We start from the raw sequence: 21286 nt of genomic DNA, 5'->3' as shown, positions 1-21286 counted from the left end.
GCCAGATTAGAGGACTGAGTCTGAGAGCCAAGCATTGACCGACGCAGAAGCTGGGGTCCTAAATCTGAACCCTCCCATCACGCACACTTAGAGCAAACTCTGACAATACCCGGACCATTGGTACAGGTGACACTGTTGACCCGCCATCACGGGGGGTTTCCTGAGTCCTTTACACATCTTCCTGCATCTCCCTACATCTCCCTAGTTACCATACGTAGGTGACTGGCTTAGGGGTGTGGCTACGTCCTTTGTGTCAAGAGGCCTGTCCTAGGGGACCAAACTTGTAACTAATCCATAGGTTAACCAGCTGGTTGGGGGTAGAATTCCAATTGCTCCACAACTCACGCCTCTGAAAAGTTGGCTAACATCCCCCTGCTCCAGGGCTGGGGAATCCGCTCTTAAGTGTTCTCTCTCTCACTGGCCATCCCTCAGATAGGCCCTCCTACTGCCTAACCTTTGCCCTTTCTAATTGCCCTGATCTCATCCCAACCTCCATAGCTGTGTTTAAAGTCCACCTCTGGGGAACACACAGATTGAGTGCTCCAGATAATTCCTTTCCCAGTCTTGCTCGGCATCTGGCCGGTGGGCCGTGTACCCAGACTTCCTGGGACACTGGCTGGGGTTTGACGAGGGACCTCAGTACCTACCTGGCTACAGGATGACGCTGGCCACTAGCTTCTTGATTCTGTGGCTCAGCCTGGGGGGTGGCCTGGTTCAGAGTGACACCAGCCCTGACGCAGAGGAGTCCTATTCAGACTGGGGCCTTCGGCACATCCGGGGCAGCTTTGAATCTGTCAACAGCTACTTCGATTCCTTTCTGGAACTGCTGGGAGGGAAAAATGGAGTCTGTCAGTACAGATGCCGATATGGTGAGTGCACGGTCTCTCTTCCGGTGAGACTGTCACTGGTGGACCTGTGAAGAGCTTAAGCAGGGCCACAATCTGTCATGCACTTTTTCCTGTGATCCACCTCTTAGAGGGGTGCCAGATTCAGCAACTAAAAATATAGGACACCCAATGAAATTTGAATTTCAAATAAACAACCAAGACTTTGTTAAAATGTGTGAGATATTTGGGACACAATTATAGTGACAAATTACTGGTTGTTTATCTGAAATACAAATTTCACTGAGCTTCCTGTGTTTTATCTGGCAAACCTATTCCAAGGAGTTTTGCGAGAATTGTTTCCCTGGGGACAATTTAATGGGTTTATTGTGAGGCAGGTAGGTACTTAGGAAAAGGTGGCAAGGGTGGGGAGAAAGAATAAGAGATGTCTTTGGGAGGTGTTCCTAGGGATGGAAACTCAGCTGAACATTCAGGGAAAATTCTGCCAGAAAACTCTGCGCTTCCTCAGTTACTCTGCTCCTAGCTTGGAAATGGATTCGTCTCTCCCCCTGAATGCAGTTCACACCTTCCTTCCATATCTGTCAATCTCTGATCAATTTGCCTAACCACCACCACCCCCAAGAGAGCTGTCCCTGCCTCAGTCAGCAGTGACAGTCCTTTGGTGGGTAGGATGGGTGTCTGCCAGCTGCCTCTGTCCACCAGGGAGCAGGCCCCAAGCAGGCCTGGGGATGTGGAACTGAATGGGTAGGAGCACTACCTCACCTGAGTTGTAAAGAGGGTACATGGGAGCCTGCGTGCAGGTCTGGCTGCAAAAGAGCAGACCCTGTGGCCCGTTCTTCCTTCACCTTGCACTGGAATTCAGTGTAACGGGAGCAGAACGTGGAGCCCTGGACCTTGCAGCTGGGAGGCAAAGGGTAACTTCAAACGCAAACGAAGATATTTCTGAAAGCATACACAGCCTCATACAGCATTTGCTTCACTGTTTAGTTTATCAGATGTTTCATCGTGGGATTAAGAGATGAAAATGGTGAGTTTAGCCTAGCAGGAAAACACTTGAGAAATATTTTCTCCAGACACTCAACAGATAAAACTCAGCTTGGAGAGAGACTCAAAAGAGCTACACACTTGCTGGACTCACCCAATCAGTCTCACAGTCCCTTTTTTTAACCTTTGAGCGGGGGAAATCCCTTCCTTATAAACGGGGAGTGACTAAGAGACCATGGTTAATCCTCCAGAACCAAGTTTTACAGCACAGAAGCTTTCATCTCAGAGGGGAATGTTGAAAAAAGGAAGCTACAGCGTCTCTGTGAAGATTCCATAGGGTAAATCTATGCTAGGACCCACCTGTACCCCTAGCAATGCCTTTGTCTAAGGTGTGTTAGACTAATGCAGAGATGCCTTGTCACAGGGACTGTTCTCACCTAGTTTGCATGGATGGGGCAGGAAAGGGTTAACTCACTTCAGATATTTGATCAACACTGGTGCTATTTTCCTTCCTGGAGGCAACACAAGACTTAGGTTTGTGGCTTAGCAAATAGATAACAGCAGGATTTTTTTTTTTTTTTTTAAGGGAAACGAGAACCAAACCCTCTTTTTCTCTAGCAAAACAGCATTAAAAGATTTTAGCAAATTTTGGTTGCAAGCCTGCACCTGGGTCAGTCGATGCAGCAGCCACAGGTGGGGGATGAGAATAGTCAACAGAGAGATTGCAGGAACACAAATAACTCCACTCACTCTACAAAACAGGACCTGTCCAACCAGGGGTCTGAAAAACACGTAGGAAATAGGGGGTTAAGCCTTGTTACCTCTGGAACGCAGCAGAGCCAAGAACCTGGAGGCTGTGCCCAAGCAGTACAGAACTTTTTCTCAAGTTGATTGTGGATCAAGGAGGCTTTTGAACAGATAACGGCTAATAACTAACTGAGTCTCTGTTTGCTGTGTGATACACTTCTTGTGCACAAGGCTTCTCTTTCTTTAAAAGAAACTTGCTGTGCTGCAAATCCCCTGAAGGGCTTGTTTAAACAGACTGCTGGCCCTCACCCCTCTTATACTGATTGGGTAGGTCTGGGGTGGGACCAGAAAATTTGCATTCTTAAGAGTTCACAGGTGATCCTGCTGCTGGTGGTCCTGGGACCACGCTTTGAGGAAAAAACTGCTTTAAAAACTGCAATTTTTTTTTTTTTTTTGTCAGAAGGAACAATTTAGCAACAGTTAGTCTACAAGAAAAAGAAATTGCCATTTGGTAGGTACTTACCACTGCTCAAAACAGTGGTTCCTACCTTGCTCTGCACTTAGAATCACCTGCGGGAGGCTTTAAAAAATGCCTGCTGCCCAAATCAATTAAATGGGAATCTCCATGGGTTGGACCTAGACATCGTTATTTTTAACATTTCCCAGGTGATTGCAAAGTGTGACCAAGGTAGAGAGCACTATTTAAGGGGTCATTCAGCCCATAGATTGTTCAGACAGACAAAGGTATATTTGTATCCTGGTAGCCTACGCTAGTGTATCAATATTGCTTTCCACACTTCTTGTATCTACAATTCGTTTTCAGGTCAACACACAACATCTGAACTTGCCAAATGATCGGGCTGTAAATATAACGAGATTCAGCATGGATCAATAGCATACATGGTACAACTGGCTTAAGGGGTCTGCACTAATGTGAACACGATTCCCTCTCCCACCTCAGGGATTCTGATTCAGTAGGTCTGTGCTAGGAACTGCACACGTGGTCCTCGAACCAGACTTTGAGAAATACTAGTAATGGAAAAATCAGGGGTTTGTACTGGGGGTGGGGGTGGGGGTTGGGGAATCTCATTGCTGATGACCTTGGGCAAGTTACGTCTCTCAACCTTTGTTTCCTCATGTTTATAACTAATGTTAATAATACCTACCTTACAAGGTTGTTGTAAGAATTAAAGATAATATATATAAAGAATTAGTGCCGTATGGAACATGGCAGATACCAAGCAAATTTTATAAACGTTATGAGAAAATCTGGTGAACAGGTTAACTATGCATTCAGATTCTTCAGATTCCCTTTCAAAATAAAATTTAAAAACATGAAATCCCAGTTGCTGGACGACATCCTCTCAGCTTCTGGAAGAAATCATCAAATGATGATTTAGATGTTCTGTGCCTTTATGAAGGTCTGTGAGGCAGAGTTTCTGTGTCTTGTAAATCATGATTTAAGCTATCAACCACACCTTCACACTTTGATAAAAGGACCTCATGATGATTTTCTTCTTGGGTTTAGTTCTAGGAAGAAAGGTATCCTTAAATATCAGCATTCTTATTTTCAGGAGAATTTTTATCTGTTTGAAATCTTAGAGCAAAATTTTATGAACCTGTGAATTTATACATTTTTCTAGACAAAGAATTCACAGCCTTCATCAGATTCTTAGAGGACCTGGGGCCCAAAAAAAGAAAACAGCTACTGATTTAGAGGGCAATGGTTGTTCTCGAGAAGGGTGAGGAAATGTCCAGGTTTGCCGGTGATGGAGGGAAGGGGTGCGCGTTCCTGGAACGTGGGACTTTAAGTACTAAAACAAGGATGGTCTCAGGCAAACCAGGACAAGTCGCTCGCCTTACCTCATGCAGTAACTTAATCTGTTTTAGTGACTGAAATAGAGTTTATTGCTTCAGTTAAATTGTCACAGCTCTGTTTTGTTCCCTTGTTGTGTTCCTCATGCTGTATTTGAGGGTTTCTGGCAGGAAGCAGGATGTGCCCTTCAAATATGGCCCTTGGACTCCTAGGCAGACCTCTAGTGGAGCACACAGAGCCACTTCTGCGGGAACCAGCTGGGTGGGGAGAAGGGCCACACCCTCCTAAGCGGTTTAACCCTTGGCCTGGGTGATAAAGCGCCAGACAGTTTTACTGTTGTTTTCAGTGACAAAACAGAGAGAAAAACGGTGGGGCCCAGGAGGTAGCGGACCTTCCTGCGGGTAGAACTTTCGGGTTTCATGCCTAACTCCCTCATTTGTCTTTTAGGTGTTTTGTGGCGTTTCACTTTATGCAGAAGTTTTAAATTTTCCTAAGAACCAGTCTATCAGTCCTTTTCTTTACAGCTTCTGCATTTTTTGTCTTGCTTAAAAGACCATCCTCACACCAAGGTCATAACAACATTCGGCTCTTTTTTCTGTGAGAGCAGCTGTAGCTAATACATAAGGAATGAGTGTTGCTGTGCTCTGAAAAAAACTTTTTTGTGAGCACTAAAGTTTTAATTTCAAATAATTTTCATATGTCACACAATATTATCCTTGTTTTGACTTTTCCCCCAATCATTTAAAAATATAAAAATCATTTTTATCTGGCAGGTTATGGGCTGGACTTGAGCCAGTGTTTGCCAAGCCCTCATCCAAAAAATCAGATGGTCAGCCTCCCACTCCTATAAATAGCCAAAACCAAAAAATAAAATTAGTTTGTGGACATTGTACATTATTGATGCCTAGACTCAAAACATCAAACTGAAACGACTCAACACAACTCAAATCTGCTCCGACTGTACTATGAGGATATAGTACCTTATTTCTGTGTGGACTCAAACCATCACCTTTTTTCTTAGAACTTTTAATTAAGGTTCAAACAGAATTTCTACAGCTTTCGTAAAATATTAAAAAAAAAAACAACTGTCATCAATATCAGGCCAGGTGGGACGTATCTATAATTGGTGTCCCATTAGCTTTCAAACTGGAATATCAGAGTTTTATCTTCTGTGAGTTACCAACTGCAAAAATGGCAGAGGGTAACTCAGGAAACTGGACTGAGTCTGCTGCAAAAGCCCTTTATCAGCGAAATTATTAAAGAGCTAAATTTCACCATCAAATTTAGACATTTGTTTCTTCATTGAAATTTTTCCCCTGATTTCTATAAAGCTAGCATAGGTAGAACATTTGTAAAAGAACAATCTGAAGAAAAAATAAAATCACCATAGTCTCACCTCCAAGAGATAATACGCTTTAATTGTATGACATAGTTTGATTATTTTCATATGTGTAATTTGATTACTAATATTATTTAATACACTTTACCCATTCCCCTATTCCCAGTGCTACATACACACACACACACACACACACACACACATACACACACGCACGCACACACACACACGGCAGGTTAGTAGAGTATCAATGCTAAGTTATATTTCTCAAGACCTTTGAAAAGTAATGCAGGGATTACTGGTGGGCTGGTGGACTCTGTGTCAACAAGTACAGGACCTCTCCATTACAAATAACAAGAAAGACGGGGTGGAAATAAAATATTAAAACAAAAAACACACACTCAACCTAGAATGAAATAAAGGGAAAACTTCAAGTTCTAGAAATGAAGGGGAAACAAAAAGCCAAAGTGGCAGCAGGAGCTGATGCTGCCATGGCCCTTGGGGGTGTCAGTCTGGCACATATATAGACTCCAGGGGCTGAGGAATGGGCTTTATTGCTCATACAGAGAGAGGAAAAGTAAATTTCACCAGTAAGAATTGGGAAGTTGGAACTGAGCAGTCTGCATAAAGCTTAGAGCCTGAGAAACTGTCTAGTCTGTTTAAAACGGATTAGATTATTGGATTATCCAACATTCCAAGAAGTAGCAAGAATGCTTTCTGTCCACCTGGGGCTGGAGCTTGGAGGAGGAATAAAGAACATCCACTAAGAAAAATCACTACCTGGGCTTCCCTGGTGGCGCAGTGGTTAAGAATCCACCTGCCAATGCAGGGGACATGGGTTCGAGCCCTGGTCCACGAAGATCCCACATGCTGTGGAGCAACTAAGCCTGTGCACCACGACTACTGAGCCTGCGCTCTAGAGCCCGTGAGCCACAACTACTGAAGCCCACGCACCTAGAGCCTGTGGTCCGCAACCAGAGAAGCCACCGCAATGAGAAGCCTGCGTACTGCAAGGAAGAGTAGCCCCTGCTTGCTGCAACTAGAAAAGGCCTACACACAGCAATGAAGACTCAATGCAGCCAAAACAAAAAAAATCACTACTTGAAGCATACCCTATGCATAGGTGAGGAATCTGAATCTATACAGCTGGCCTGGTGTGAGTATCCCAAGCTGAGAAATTAACATAAAGACATGTGTCTCACTTATCTTGGTACTCCTAGAGCCACAGCAAAAGCAGTTAGGGACTACTTTGTAGTATGTGACACAGGGCACAGGAATTCATTTAGAAAAACAAGCCCTCCCGAAAACAATTACATACCATTCAAAAAGATAATCCACCATGCGGGAGAGTCAGTAGACATCAAAAAATGAAATGGCATCCCAAGGAATGGAGATAATAAAAAAATAACAACATTTGAAATTATTAAAGAAATAAAAGAAGCAATAGAAAACATAATTAAAAAACAGAACTCAATGAAAATGAATACACAGATTTAAAGAACATTTACATAGAACTCCAAGAAATGAAAATTATAGTCATCAGAAGAAAAAAACTCAGTGGATGGGTTACATAGCAGATAACCTAGCAGTTAGTCAACCTAGAGATAATTAGTAAAATGGAAAATAAATTTGATGAAGCTAGTAAAAATTCAGTACAGAGAGAAAAAGATAGAAAATATGAAAGAGAGATTAAGATATATGATGGACAGGATTAAAAAGAATCACCATTCAGTATAAGAGGCCCAGAAGGAGAAACTATAGAGAATGAAGAAAATAAAAAATTCAGACAAGGGCTGTGAATTCTCCAGAGGTGAAAGACACCCGAGTCTTCAGATTATTCCAAGTGGGGTAAGGATACACAGTCCACCTATAGATACATTGTAGTGAAACTGTGGGGATTGAGGAAATTGGAATTTTTTGTGCATTTCTGGTGGGAATGCAAAATGGTACAGCTGCTGAAGAAAGCCCGCTGATAATTCCTCAAAAAGTTAAACAGAATTACTATGTGACCCAGCAATTCCACTCCTCGGGTATGTACACCCAGAAGAACTGAAAACAGATATTCAAACAAATACTTGTACACAATTATTCATAGCAGCACTCTTCACAATAGCCAAAAGATGGAAATGACCACCACGTCCATCAATGGTGCATGAATAAACAAACTGTGGTACATCCAGAGAATGGAATATTATTCAGCCATAAAGATAATATGGATGAACTGTGAAAGATGGAGCATGACTGCGAAAGATGGGTACGGGGATGATAAAAATGTTCTAAAATTAGATTGTGGTGATGGTCTCACAACTCCGTGAAAAGCTAAAACCCATTGAATTACACACATTAAACGGGTGAACATATAATATATTAATGACATCTCAATAGAGCTGTCGTAGAAAAAAATGTAATGAAAAAGAGATGCAAATCATAATGGCAACTGCAATAGTTACGTATTGTTGAGTAGCAGGTGACCCCCAAACTTAGCAGCAGAAAATAACAAACATTTATTGTATCACACAGTTTCTGAGGGTCAGGAATCTAGGGGCTCTGCTGGGTGTTTCTGGCTCTGAGTTTCTCATAAAGTTGTAGTCACACTGCCTGTTGATATTAGTCTCTGAAGATATGACTGAAGCTGGAGATCTCCTTCCAAACTCATGTGGCTGTTAGCAGGAAGCTTTAGTTTTTTACCAATGGACCTTTCCATGACAGAAGTTGTAGCCTTTTTTTTTTGACATCTTTATTGGAGTATAATTGCTTTACAATGTTGTGTTAGTTTCTGCTGTATAACAAAGTGAATCAGCTATACGTATACATATATCCCCATATCCCCTCCCTCTTGCGTCTCCCTCCCACCCTCCCTATCCCACCCCTCTAGGTGGTCACAAAGCACCTAGCTGATCTCCCTGTGCTATGCGGCTGCTTCCCACTAGCTATCTATTTTACATTTGGTAGTGTATATATGTCAATGCTGCTCTCGCTTCGTCCCAGCTTACCCTTCCTAGAAGTTGTAGTCTTTTATAATGTAATCTTGGAAGCAACATGGCTCCATTTCTGCCATATTCTGTTGATCACACAGACCAACCCTAGGACAATACACAAGGTTATGAATACCAGGAAATGGGGATCACTGAGGGCCACCTTGAAACACCATCATATACACATGTTGTACCACAGCAACAAATACCCAAAAAGACTGTGGCAGAGACTGCTTATTGTCCCCCTTTTCTACATTCATAAGCCCTCCTCCCAACTTCCAGCAGGGCTCATGGCTGCCTCCATTGAAGAAAAACTTCATTTCCTAGCCCACCTTTGCAACCAGGTGTTGCCATTTGATTAAGGTCTGGCCAAAGGGAAGTAAGATGAAGTGATGTGTGTAACATTCTGGAGTGTGTTTATTAAAGAGAGGAGCTCTGACCTTTCCACCTCCTTCTTCCATCCTGCTGCTTGTAATATGGATGTGTTGGCTGAAGCTCCATCTTGGATCATGAGAGTCAGGGCTAAATTCCAGGGCTGGTAGAGCTGAAGGCTAGAAGCAGCCTGGGTTCCAGAAAAGGTCAGATTTATCATTCCAGGCTTCTGAGCCTTAATTCTGGATCTTGATGAGATATCCTATCTTGTTTAAGCATCTGAATAATACAGTATGTAGGAGGTATAATAAATATATGGAGAAAATTATAACACGCTGTTGAAAGACATAAAGGAAGACCTAAGTAAATGGAAAGCTATATTAGGCCCATGTTTGGGAATACAGAATATTATAAGAAAGTCAGTTGTCTCCAAATTAATCTATAAAATCAATGTATTTTAAATACAAATCCGCATTTCATCTCTTGTAGACATAATCTACATGTCTCATGTAGACTAATTTGACTCTCAAATTCATATGCAAGAGTAAATGTCCAAGAGTAATGAAGGCAGTTTTTAAGAATAATAAGGAGGGAGGGCTCTAAAGCATAGACTTCCTACCTAAAAATTAAAACAGAAAGATGGGGTGCAAAGGGGCTTCGACTATACTTACACCATTTAATTAAACAGAAGAAATACAGCATGTTTGGCAAGTTAACATTCATTGTGTTTGTGTAGTGGGTACATGGGTATTTGTTTCTCTGACTTCAGTTTTGAAATATTTCATAATACAAAATAATTGAAAATAAAATACCTGGCAGGAGAAGATTAAAGAAAAGAAAGAGAAAATGCCATGTGTCTCACTTGGAGGATTAATTCTTAGCTTATTTCCTCCATCTTCTGTTATGTCTTGCATATCCTACACGAGGCAAAGGAACTGGGGAAAGAACATGGGCTTTGGAGACAAACAGGATATATCTGGATTTATATCCCAATTCCCCCCACTTTCTATATGACTCAGGCAAGTCACAAAACCTCTTAGCCCCATATTCCTTATCTGGATAATGGGATAAAAATACTAACTGCAGATGACTGTCCTGAGGTCATCTCAGGTCAAGGTTATCTTTATCTATAATGACTACCCTTGACACACTGACAAAGCTTCTCTGTATGCATTTGCAAGATTATAAAATTACCCAAAAGCCAAGTAGGAGAAACTAAGAAATCCAAAGCTTTTCGGATAGTTTCGCCTTAGTTCTGTGACACAAATGCCTAAAATGTTTCAGTGGGGTGTTTTCTTTGCCCTTTGGTCAACAATGCTTTGTCTGCATTTATGAAATCTTGCAAAATTTCCTTCACGTTATTCTAAAAAAGTTTGTGGTACTGTTTTAATTCTGATCCCTTAAGTGTATGATCAGGTCTTTGTGCATAGTATGTGGTCTTACAGTGGATAGAAGAATGAGAAACCTTGAGTTTTAGTTTGGTTTTGCCACAGACCTTATCTTCAAGGTCGTGCATGTAAGAAACATTAGAATTGTTAGTAAATAAGTGCTCATAGAATCCTTCAATATTCGGAGAAAACGCCAGCCTGGTCTGGAGGTTATTACTCTCTTATGATATCATCATAATCATCATCACCACCTAATTTAAGGTGAGGAGCAGTGAATTTTTCTTTTAATTAAAAAAAAATTTTTCTTTCTTTATTTTATTTTCTGCTGTGTTGGATCTTTGCTGCTGTGCGTGGGCTTTCTCTACTTGCGGCGAGTGGGGCTACTCTTCGTTGCGGTGCGCGTGCTTCTCGCTGCGGTGGCTTCTCTTGTTGCGGAGCACAGGCTCTAGGCGTGTGGGCTTCAGTAGTTGTGGCACGCGGCCTCAGTAGTTGTGATGTGCAGGCTCTAGAGCCCAGGCTCAGTAGTTGTGGCGCACGGGCTTAGTTGCTCAGCAGCACGTGGGGTCTTCCCGGGCCAAGGATTGAACCTGTGTCCCCTGCATTGGCTGGCGGATTCTTCACTGTGCCACCAGGGAAGTCCCAGGAGCAGTGACTTTTAAAGGAAAAACTGAACATGCTTTTTAGATCATTTTTATTTGGTGAATGTTCCCAAATGCTTAATTTCTAAACATTTCTTCCCACTTCTTTCCTCTCTTTCCCCTGCTAGGAAAGGCACCAATGCCCAGACCTGGATACAAGCCTCAGGAGCCCAACGGCTGCAGTTCCTATTTCCTGGGTCTCAAGGTACCAGAAAGTGTATGTACACCACCATTGTTTTCTTAGTTGATTGGTTTTAACTAAAACTAATCCAAGAGTTACCACTGATGGAACTCAACACTTAAGGAATATGATTGAGAAATATGATTAGTATTTTAAATTGGATACAGAGGAAGGGAGATCATTTTCAAAGACAGTTTCTGATTTCCTTTTCTCAGAGGCAGCTATCCCCCAGATAAGTCGTTGTGTAGTGAACTCTGAAAGCACCAATGCAAATATCAGCTGAGCCTTAGTGAACCAAACATAACTTAATTTGAAATACATCTGACAAGTTTGACTTATTTAAATTGGTGAGACTTTCCAGTGATGTACTGGAGCAAACTGGTACTGACCAGTACCAGTGAGGGCTGATTGGTGTATCCTCAGCACTTTTGCAAGCGGCTAACTTGGTGACGGTACCGTCAAATCAACTATGTTTGGAGTATTAACATTATAGGAACCTGCAAACACACCTCCATCCACCCACATGCCCATACACACAACAAGCCACTGGCTAAACATTTATCATTTTGCCTCTGACTGTTTCTCAAACTGTCGACTTCCTCTAAAAACAAGGAATAATTAATTTCTTTTAAGACCCCTTGGAAGCCCTTTTACCTTTTTCACTTTAGAAAAGAGGTTTCATGTAAAATGTAGGTAGAAGGATTTCATATCTAAAATCATAGTTTAGCTATGCCTTTAGTTGGTGTCTTAATCAGGCTAAACTTCACTTTTCTGCTGGTTCAAAAGATTTTTGTAGTAATTTTCTAAGCAGCATAATGTTTATTCTTCTAACTAAAATGCTGCTCACCCATGTGGCATTTTTGTGCAAATTGAAAAAAAGTTGCCTTTCCTCAAGATGGTTTTCTTCCATTTGTCAGAAACTAAGCTTAGGGCTTCCCTGGTGGCGCAGTGGTTGAGAGTCCGCCTGCCGATGCAGGGGACACGGGTTCGTGCCCCGGTCCGGGAGGATCCCACATGCCGCGGAGCGGCTGGGCCCGTGAGCCATGGCCGCTGAGCCTGCGCGTCCGGAGCCTGTGCTCCGCAACAGGAGAGGCCGCAACAGTGAGAGGCCCGCGTACCGCAAAAAAAAACCCCAAACCAAAATAAAACCAACTAAGCTTAATATACTGATTTTGTAAGAAAAGGAAATGCCTGCCACTGGCTGGATATTTTTCTTAATAAATATATAAATCTATGATGTCTTGTGGGAAGGTGCCCCCTTAGATACGACACTCTTGTTCACTGCACAACCTTCACAGCTGTACGCCTAACCTGGTCCACAATCATCAGTACGTGAATGGACACAGAAGATAATCCTTCCAAATATACATTAGAGAAACAATGTATTTTTGGCTAATATCTTTTACTTGATATCAATTTAGTAGCTAAGAAAGTGGTATGCACTCTATTTTGGGAGTAATGTCATTTTGTTTACTGGTACAAATATTATTTAGAACTAGTTCAAGAATTTCCAATTGAGTTGAATTGAATGATAGCACTATACTCATCTAATTCTGTTACCTCTGTTGTGATGTATTCTTAGGTTTAGGGGTGAGGTGCAAGCAAAGTAGCTTGCTTCAGGTGTCAGATGATGGGAATTTACCCAGAATTGCTGAGTCCAGGCCTTTGCCTAGTCTAATGAGTTAGATTATCTCTTAACGTAATAATGCTTTGTTTTGGTTTTTGCTTAAAAGGGCCTTTTAAACTACCAAAGTCCATATTCTTCTCTAGGTGGTCTTGTAGTAAAAGTTCAAACAAGAGAACACTTAAGGAGACTCAAGAGGAAAGGATCTATGATAGCTGGTTAATCAATCCCCACCCATACCTTGAAACCAGATTTTCACAGCTTCCATCCAAGTCCAAGTCTATATTGTGAGAAGAGCTGCAAAAGATCCATGTCTATGGAAGCAACCTAACTGTCCATCGACAGATGACTGGATAAAGATGTGGCACATATATACAATGGAATATTACTCAGCCATAAAAAGAAACGAAACTGAGTTATCTGTAGTGAGGTGGATGGACCTAGAGTCTGTCATACAGAGTGAAGTAAGTCAGAAAGAGAAAAACAATACTGTATGCTAACACATATATATGGAATCTAAAAAAAAAAAAAAGAACCTAGGGGCAGGATGGGAGTAAAGATGCAGACCTACTAGAGAATGGACTTGAGGACACGGGGAGAGGGAAGGGTAAGCTGGGACAAAGTGAGAGAGTGGCATGGACATATATACACTACCAAATGTAAAACCGATAGCTAGTGGGAAGCAACCGCATAGCACAGGGAGATCAGCTCTGTGCTTTGTGACCACCTAGAGGGGTGGGATGGGGAGGGAGGGAGGGAGACACAAGAGGGAAGAGATACAGGGATATATGTATATGTATAGCTGATTCACTTTGTTATAAAGCAGAAACTAACACACCATTGTGAAGCAATTATACTTCAATAAAGATGTTAAAAAAAAAGAAGATCCATGTCTAAACTCACCCTGTTCTCATCTGTTTTATAAACCACAGAATGATTACTCCTCTTTAATCACTTATTGCATCATGTCCCTTCCTTCCTCAAGAGTCTTTATCAAATCTAACTTGCTATTTTGGATGTCAAGGCCATCTATCAACTTGCCTTTCTCCTTAATTAAAAAAATAAAAAAATATATATATAAATAAATAGATATAGATATAGATATATATAATAAAAATATATAATACATCACCCTGCTAAGACCCTTGAAAGACTAAACAAACTAATTGACTTGCTCATATATGATATGCTCATTATTTCCTTTCCTTACCTGCTGTATCTTAAGTCTACCATCATCTCTAATAATCCTTTCAAAAAAATTCCTGTTTGGTAACTCTACATGTGGCAGTCTATGAACTTAGTTTATGACACATTTGTAATTGTTTAGGATGCTTTATAAATGTGTGTGTGTGTGTGTGTGTGTGTGTGTGTGTGTTACTTTGTTGTTTGATCATAGTCCCCTCGTGGTCAGGAACTATGTTCTATCCCCACTCTGCTCCTCGACACATACAAATACACATACACATACTTAAAACAGTGCTGCATGGGATGGATCCCTGATAAATGCTGGTGACCTCTTTATGAACTGAGGCTTAATTTTTCATACTTCTGAGACTTGGAATCTTTTGTTTAAACAAAATCTCGTATAGCATAGGTTTTAGTTGAATTTGCCAGTCTTGAAGCTATGCCCTCTTGCCTAACTTTCTGATTTCTATTTTTAGCACTATAGTGGCCTGTGAATTTGAAAATTACTAAACCCCAAAAGAAAAAGAAGAAAAGTGGGCCATTCAAAGTTATTAAACTAATAACTAGATCATGATCAAAACTTAGCATCCTGTGACTGTCAACCTGATGTATTCTTTCCAGTCATCGGTGCTTCTGAATAGATCTGAATCTGTAACAGGAATTTGAGAACAAGGTAGGCAAGGTTGCCTAAGGTCCTTGGTCTAAACGTTGCATTTTCTTCCTTCACTTTTCTTCCTTCACTTTTCCTCAGATGGACTTGGGCATTCCAGCAATGACCAAGTGCTGCAACCAGCTGGACGTCTGTTATGACACTTGCGGTGCCAACAAGTATCGCTGTGATGCAAAATTCCGATGGTGTCTCCACTCTATCTGCTCTGACCTTAAGCGGAGTCTGGGCTTTGTCTCCAACATAGAAGGTAGGAATCTTCAGTGCATCTACCCGTGAGCAGGGAATTTTGTTCCTGTTTTCACACAGAAATGTAGCCAGGGCCCTTTTTCTCAAAGAGACCATCAGAGCTTACTGATCTTTCTTTATCCTGTGACCAATGCAAGCAAGGGGGAAGGAAGATTCTGGGCAATCCTTCACTAAAGTTCTTGCTGTCCTGCCCAGGAGCTGCTGGCACCACTCCTGATGGACAGGGCCATACCAAAGCCTTCCCAGAGAAATAAAATCTATCCTCTAAGGACAGAGCAAGAGTTGCCCAACTGGCTTTCGTGATCCATTCCACTGTTAAATAATTTTCCATATCAGGAATTATTCCGTATAGGACTACATGCTTGGGTTTAAGCCTTTTTTTTTTTCTTATTTTGTTCTCGCCAGGGAAGGAATTTTAATTTAAAAATCTATCTTTTTTGTGTAAAGGTCTCTATATCTTTGAGGATAATTATTTTCAAACAACTGCTTACCTACCTAATTTCTAGCACTGATTCTGTAATTTCTTTTTCCTAATTTACCTTAGGAAAAGTTGTAATCCTTTAGTTTCTGAAGCCTGAACATTACATCCAGGTATTAGCATTGTATATTTTTAGATGGTGAAGTTTGAAATTCAGGCTTATGAAGAGCTGGCCCCATGCCATCGAGAAAGTCAGCTGCAGGAAGAATCTCGGATCTTGCTATAGATCAATGTCTAGAGTGCTGTCCTGTAGTGAATGTCTGAGGGCTTGAAAATATGAATAATTAATTAGGCCCTGTAAAAGGGAGTATCATTCTATCTGTACCTACAAAAGGTGAAAAAGTGCCTGCTGCTAATCTAGGGTCAGGTCAAGTTACTCCCTCCAAGCAACATCCTTTTGATTCTTTCTCCTAAATATCTCTTTGATATATCACTTGCCTGGTTACTACAGATTAACCCAATCTCTGGGTCCCATCCAATCTATTGACCCCATAGAGACCAGGTATATTTTCATACCAGACGAATCTGATCATTTCCACCCTCTGTGTAAGTCCTTCGATAGGTTCCTCTTCCTTAGGATTAAATCCAAGTCCTTAGCATGACATTCATAGCCCTTTCTGACTCAGTCCTAGCCTACCTCTCCAGCATCATCTTGCTTATTTCTGATTTCTTTCCTGACTTCTGCTATTCCAAACTATGTGGGTTGATGGCGCAAATCTTTCTGCCTCTTCAGTTCCCTCTGCTTGAAATACCCTGATCGTTCATTTTTTTGTTGTTGTTCAGTTTTATTGAGATATAACTCACATACTATAAAATTCAACCATTTAAATGCTTTTTAAAATATGTTCACAGAGTTATGCAATCAGCCCCACAATTAATTTTAGAACATTTTCATCACTCCAAAAAGAAACTCTAGAGCCATTACCAGTCCCACTACATTGTTCCCCTGGCTAGCTCTAGGCAACCATTAGTCTGTTTTCTCTATAAATTTGCCTATTCTGGACAATTCATATAAATGGTATCATAAAATATGTGGTCTTCTGTGACTGGATTCTTTCACTTGGCAAGGTTTATCCATATTGTAGCATGTATCAGTATTTCATTCCTTTTTATTGCTGAATAGCATTCCATTGTATGGATATAATATGTTTTCTCTATCCATTCACCAATTGACGGACATTTGGGTTGTTTCCACTTTTGGGCTATTATGAATAATTCTGGTATGAACATTTATGTACAAGTTTTTGTGGTGACATGTTTTCATTTCTCTTGGATATATATCTAGGAGGGGAATTTCTGGGTTATATGGTAATTTTATAACAAACTGATTTCCAAAACAGCTATACCATTTCACATTCCCACCAGCAATGTATTATGGTTCCAATTTCTCCACATCCTTGCCAACACTTGTTATTATCTATCTTATTACAGACCCTAGTAGGTGTGAAGTTATATCTCATTGTGGTTTTGATTTGCATTTCCCTGATGGCTAATGATGTTGAGCATCTTTTTATGTGCTTATTGGCCATTAAAGAACTGCTTTGGAGAGATGCCTATTCATTTGCCCCCTTTTAAATTGGGTTATTTGTCTTTTTATTATTGAGTCATAAGACTTCTTGTATATATTCTGGATGCAAATCTTTTATCGGATATATGACTTGCAAATGTTTTCTCTCATTTTATGAGTTGATTTTTCACTTTCTTGATGATATAATTTGCAGCCCAAAAGTTTTACATTTTGATTAAGTCCATTTTATCCTTTTAAAAAATTTTTCTTGTACTTTTGGTGTCATATGTAAAAAGGCTTAGCCTAACTCAAGGTCACAAAGGTTTACTCCTAAGTTTTCTTCTAAGAGTTTTGTTGTAGCTCATATATTTAGACCTATGATACATTTTAGTTAATTTTTGTGTAAGAAAGGGGTCCAACTTCATTCTTTTGCATGTGGACATACACCATTTGTTGAAAAAGACTATCCTTTCCCACCATTTGTTCCTGCACCATTTGTTGAAAGAGACTATTCTTTCCCACAATAAATTGTCTTTGCACCCTTGCCAAAAATCAATTTGCCATAATTGCAGTGTTTATTTCTAGACTTTCAATTCTATTCCATTGATCTATGCCAGTACCACACTGTTCCTATTATTGTAATTTTGTAGTAAATTTTGAAATCAGGAAGTGTCCTTCAACTTTGCTCTTTTTCAAGATTTCTTCAGATATTCTGGATCTTTTGCATTTCCATATGAATTTTAGGTTCAGCTTGTCAATTTCTTCAAGAAATGGCAGGTGGAATTTTGATAGGACTCTTGTTGGCTCTGTAAATCCATTTGAGGAGTACTGCCATCTTTTTTTTAAAGATTTATTTATTATTCATTTTATTTATTTTTGGCTGCTTTGGGTCTTAGTTGCAGCACACGGGATCTTTGCTGAGGCATGCGGGATCTTTCATTGTGGTGCGTGGGCTCTTTGAACTGGTGCACAGGATTCTCTCTAGTTGTGGCGTGTGCGTTTTCTCATCTCTAGTTGTGGCGCGCAGGCTCCAGGGCGCATGGGCTCTGTAGTTGTGGTGCACGGGTTCCAGAGCACGTGGGCTCTGTAGTTTGCAGCATGCAGGCTCTCTAGTTGAGGTGTGCGAGCTCAGTAGTTGTGGTGTGTGGGCTTAGGTGCCTTGCAGCATGTGGGATCTTAGTTCCCTGACCAGGGATCGAACCCGCGTCCCCTGCATTGTAAGGTGGATTATTCTTTTGCACTGGACCACCAGGAAAGTCCTGAGGAGTATTGCCATCTTAACAAAATTATGTTTTCTGATCGATGAACATGAATGTCTTTCCACTTATTTGGGTCTTCTTTAATTTCTTTCAACAATGTTTTATAGTTTTCACAGCACAGGTCTTATACTCCTTTGTTTAATTTGTTCCTAAGTATTTTTTCCTTTTTGATGCTTTTTTTTTTTGGCTGTGTTGTGTCTTTGTTGCTGCATGCAGGCTTTCTCTAGTTGCAGCAAGTGGGGGCTACTCTTCATTGTGGTGTGCATGCTTCTCATTGCAGTGGTTTCTCTTGTTGCAGAGCATGGGCTCTAGGCATGTGAGCTCCAATAGTTGCAGCATGCAGCCTCAGTAGTTGTGACATAAGGGCTTAGTTGCTCCACAGCATGTGGGATCTTCCTGGACCAGGGATCAAACCTGTGTCCCCTGCATTGGCAGGCAGATTCTTTTTTTTTTTTTTTTGTTGGTACGCAGGACTCCCACTGTTGTGGCCTCTCCCATTGCGGAGCACAGGCCCTGGACGCGCAGGCTCAGCGGCCATGGCTCACGGGCCCAGCCGCTCCGCGGCATGTGGGATCGTCCCAGACCGGGACACGAACCCCTGTCCCCTGCATCGGCAGGCAGACTCTCAACCACTGCGCCACCAGGGAAGCCCTGGCAGGTGGATTCTTAACCACTGTGCCACCAGGGAAATCCCTTGATGCTATTATAAAGGGAATTGTTTTCTTAATAGTATTTTCAGATTATTTGCTGATAATGTATACAACTACAATTGATTTTTGTATACTGATCTTTTATCTTGCAACCTTACTGAACTCATTTATTACCTCCAAGAAAGTTTTAGTAGATTCCTTAGGCTTTTCTGTACACAAGATAATGTCATCTGCATATTGTCTTCCTTTTCAATTTAGATGCCTTTTCTTTCTCTTGCCAATTGCCCTGGCTAGGACTTCTAGTAGAGTATTGAATAGAAGTGGTGAGAACAATGTGGAGATTAAACAACATGCTACTGAACAAACAATATGCCAAAGAAGAAATCAGAAGAGAATATAACACACCAAGACTTATGAGAAGCAGTAAAAGCAGTCCTAAGAGGGAAGTTTATAGCAATAAATGTCAACATCAAAAAAAAGAAGGATCTCACATCAACAACCTAACTTTAAACCTCAAAGAACTAGAAAAAGAAAAGCAAATGAAGCCTAAAGTTTGTAGAAGGAAGGAAATAAGAAAGATCAGAGTGGAAATAAATGAAATAGAGACTAAAAGGACAATAGAAAAGATCAGTTTTTATAAAATAGATAAAATAGACAAAACTTTAGCTAGGTTGGCCAAGAAAAAAAAAAGAGGATGCAAATAAATAAAATCAGAGGTGAAAGAGGAAACATTAAAACTAATATCACAGAAATACAAAGAACCATAAAAGACTACCATGAAAAATTATACACCAAGTTAGACAGCCTAGAAGAAATGGATAAATTCCTAGAAACATACAACCTACCAAGAATGAATCATGAGGAAATAGAAAATCTAATCAGAACGGTTACTAGTAAGGAGATTGAATCAGTAATCAAAAATCTCCCAACAAACAAAAATTTAGGACCAGGTGGCTTCACTTTTTTTTTTTTTGGCTTCACTTTTAAAGTGGCTTCAACATTCAAAGAAGAATTAGTCAGCCATTTAAATGGCTTCAACGTTTAAAGAAGAATTAATACCAATCCTTCTTTCAAAAAGCAGACGAGGAGGGAACACTTCCAAAGGCATTTTAAGAGGCCAGCACTACCCTATTCCAAAACCAGATAAAGATATTACAAGAAAATAAAATTACAGGCCAATATCCCTGATGAATACAGATGCAAAAATCCTCCACGAAATATTAGCAACCTGGTTACTCACCCCACACTTGAATAGGGAAAGCTATAGGAAACATAATAGTGTTATCTGAGGGAGTATTCTGAAAAAAAAAAGGTACATTTTCCATGGAGTGAGCCAGTGATGTGGGGCATTCTGATTGCTAATCATGGTTTCTACCTGGAGGCCCATAAAAGGAGGGCATCCCAAAGTGTGTTATGCTTTATTAGATTGGATAGAAGCTCCTCTGAAAAAGCTTCTCTTAAATCTATTTTTTCATTTTAATTCTGTATTTGGATCACTGCCTCTACTTTCCTCTGGGTATCATGTTATCCTTGGAAATACGCTGCCTCTTCAAAATTGCTTAGACTTAACTTTTATATTTCTCTTAATCTTTTTCAAGTAGCCTGTGATTCTCTGGCTGATACTGTGTTCAACACTGTATGGACCTTGGGCTGCCGGCCCTTTATGAACAGTCAGCGGGCAGCCTGCATCTGTGCAGAAGAGGAGAAAGAAGACTTATGAGGAAGAGGTGATTTCTTTCCCATTTTGAGTGACACCACAGCCGTCAGTCTGGGAGATGGTAGTACGGCAGATGCGTCTCATTCTTTTTTCCAAAAGTTTGGATACCGCAAAGCAGGAGAAAGGAAACACTATTCTACAGCTGAAAAGTGAATCATCGTTTGAGGAGAATTGGAAAAAAGACATGGAGTGATTTGAAGACTACGCTTCACTTTAACACTGGTCTCCCCAACCAAGACATATTTGCCTGGAAATTCAGTTCTTAAAGACTAAAATACCAGGATTCCTGGAATTAATAATTATATTCATAAGTGAAATTTTGGAGAGTCCAACCATTTGGGAGGCAATGACTTTCCTCTGGTCCCTGTTTCACTTGCCAGTAAGCATCTCACATTTAATAAAGTGTACTTTTTAGAAAATTTGAAAAGAGATGAATGAATTCCATTATCACCAATATGCTTCCATTTCACTTAGAAGAGAACAGAACCCAACCTGGTAAGTTCCATCAATGATAACAGTTATTCCCACTGGTGCTGAAGAGATAAGAACAAGGCAAGGTCAGAGGCTTACCTGATTGAAGCCAATGGAGGTAGAGGTCAGATGGCGTTAGGCCTCTAAGGTTCCATTTTTTTCCTTCATTGAACTATTCCTGTTGAAATTCCCAA

General features: G+C 40.7%; 1 protein-coding gene across 1 annotated transcript; it reads left to right on the top strand.

Moving 5' to 3' along the window:
• The first annotated feature begins 558 nt into the window (after window positions 1-558).
• Window positions 559-20624, top strand: PLA2G12B (phospholipase A2 group XIIB). The gene is made up of 4 exons (XM_022590847.3): window positions 559-869; window positions 11233-11321; window positions 14846-15011; window positions 20503-20624. The coding sequence occupies exons 1-4, from the start codon at window positions 659-661 to the stop codon at window positions 20622-20624; spliced, it is 588 nt and encodes a 195-aa protein (XP_022446555.1). The 5' UTR covers window positions 559-658.
• The last annotated feature ends 662 nt before the right edge of the window (window positions 20625-21286 follow it).

This window comes from Delphinapterus leucas, chromosome 16, assembly GCF_059928025.1.
Source record: "Delphinapterus leucas isolate spDelLeu-1000000601 "Yukka" chromosome 16, BTC_Dleu_Yukka2, whole genome shotgun sequence".
NCBI classification, from domain to species: Eukaryota; Metazoa; Chordata; class Mammalia; order Artiodactyla; family Monodontidae; genus Delphinapterus; species Delphinapterus leucas.
Note: the sequence above shows the minus strand (reverse complement) of the source record. Positions and strands in the feature narration are given on the sequence as shown.

Coding starts and splice junctions, on each gene's coding strand:
- PLA2G12B (XM_022590847.3), top strand. CDS start 659: ATGACGCTGGCCACTAGCTTCTTGATTCTGTGGCTCAGCCTGGGGGGT. Junction 11,322..14,845: donor GTCTCAAGGTACCAGAAAGT/GTATGTACACCA, acceptor ACTTTTCCTCAG/ATGGACTTGGGCATTCCAGC. Junction 15,012..20,502: donor CTTTGTCTCCAACATAGAAG/GTAGGAATCTTC, acceptor ATCTTTTTCAAG/TAGCCTGTGATTCTCTGGCT.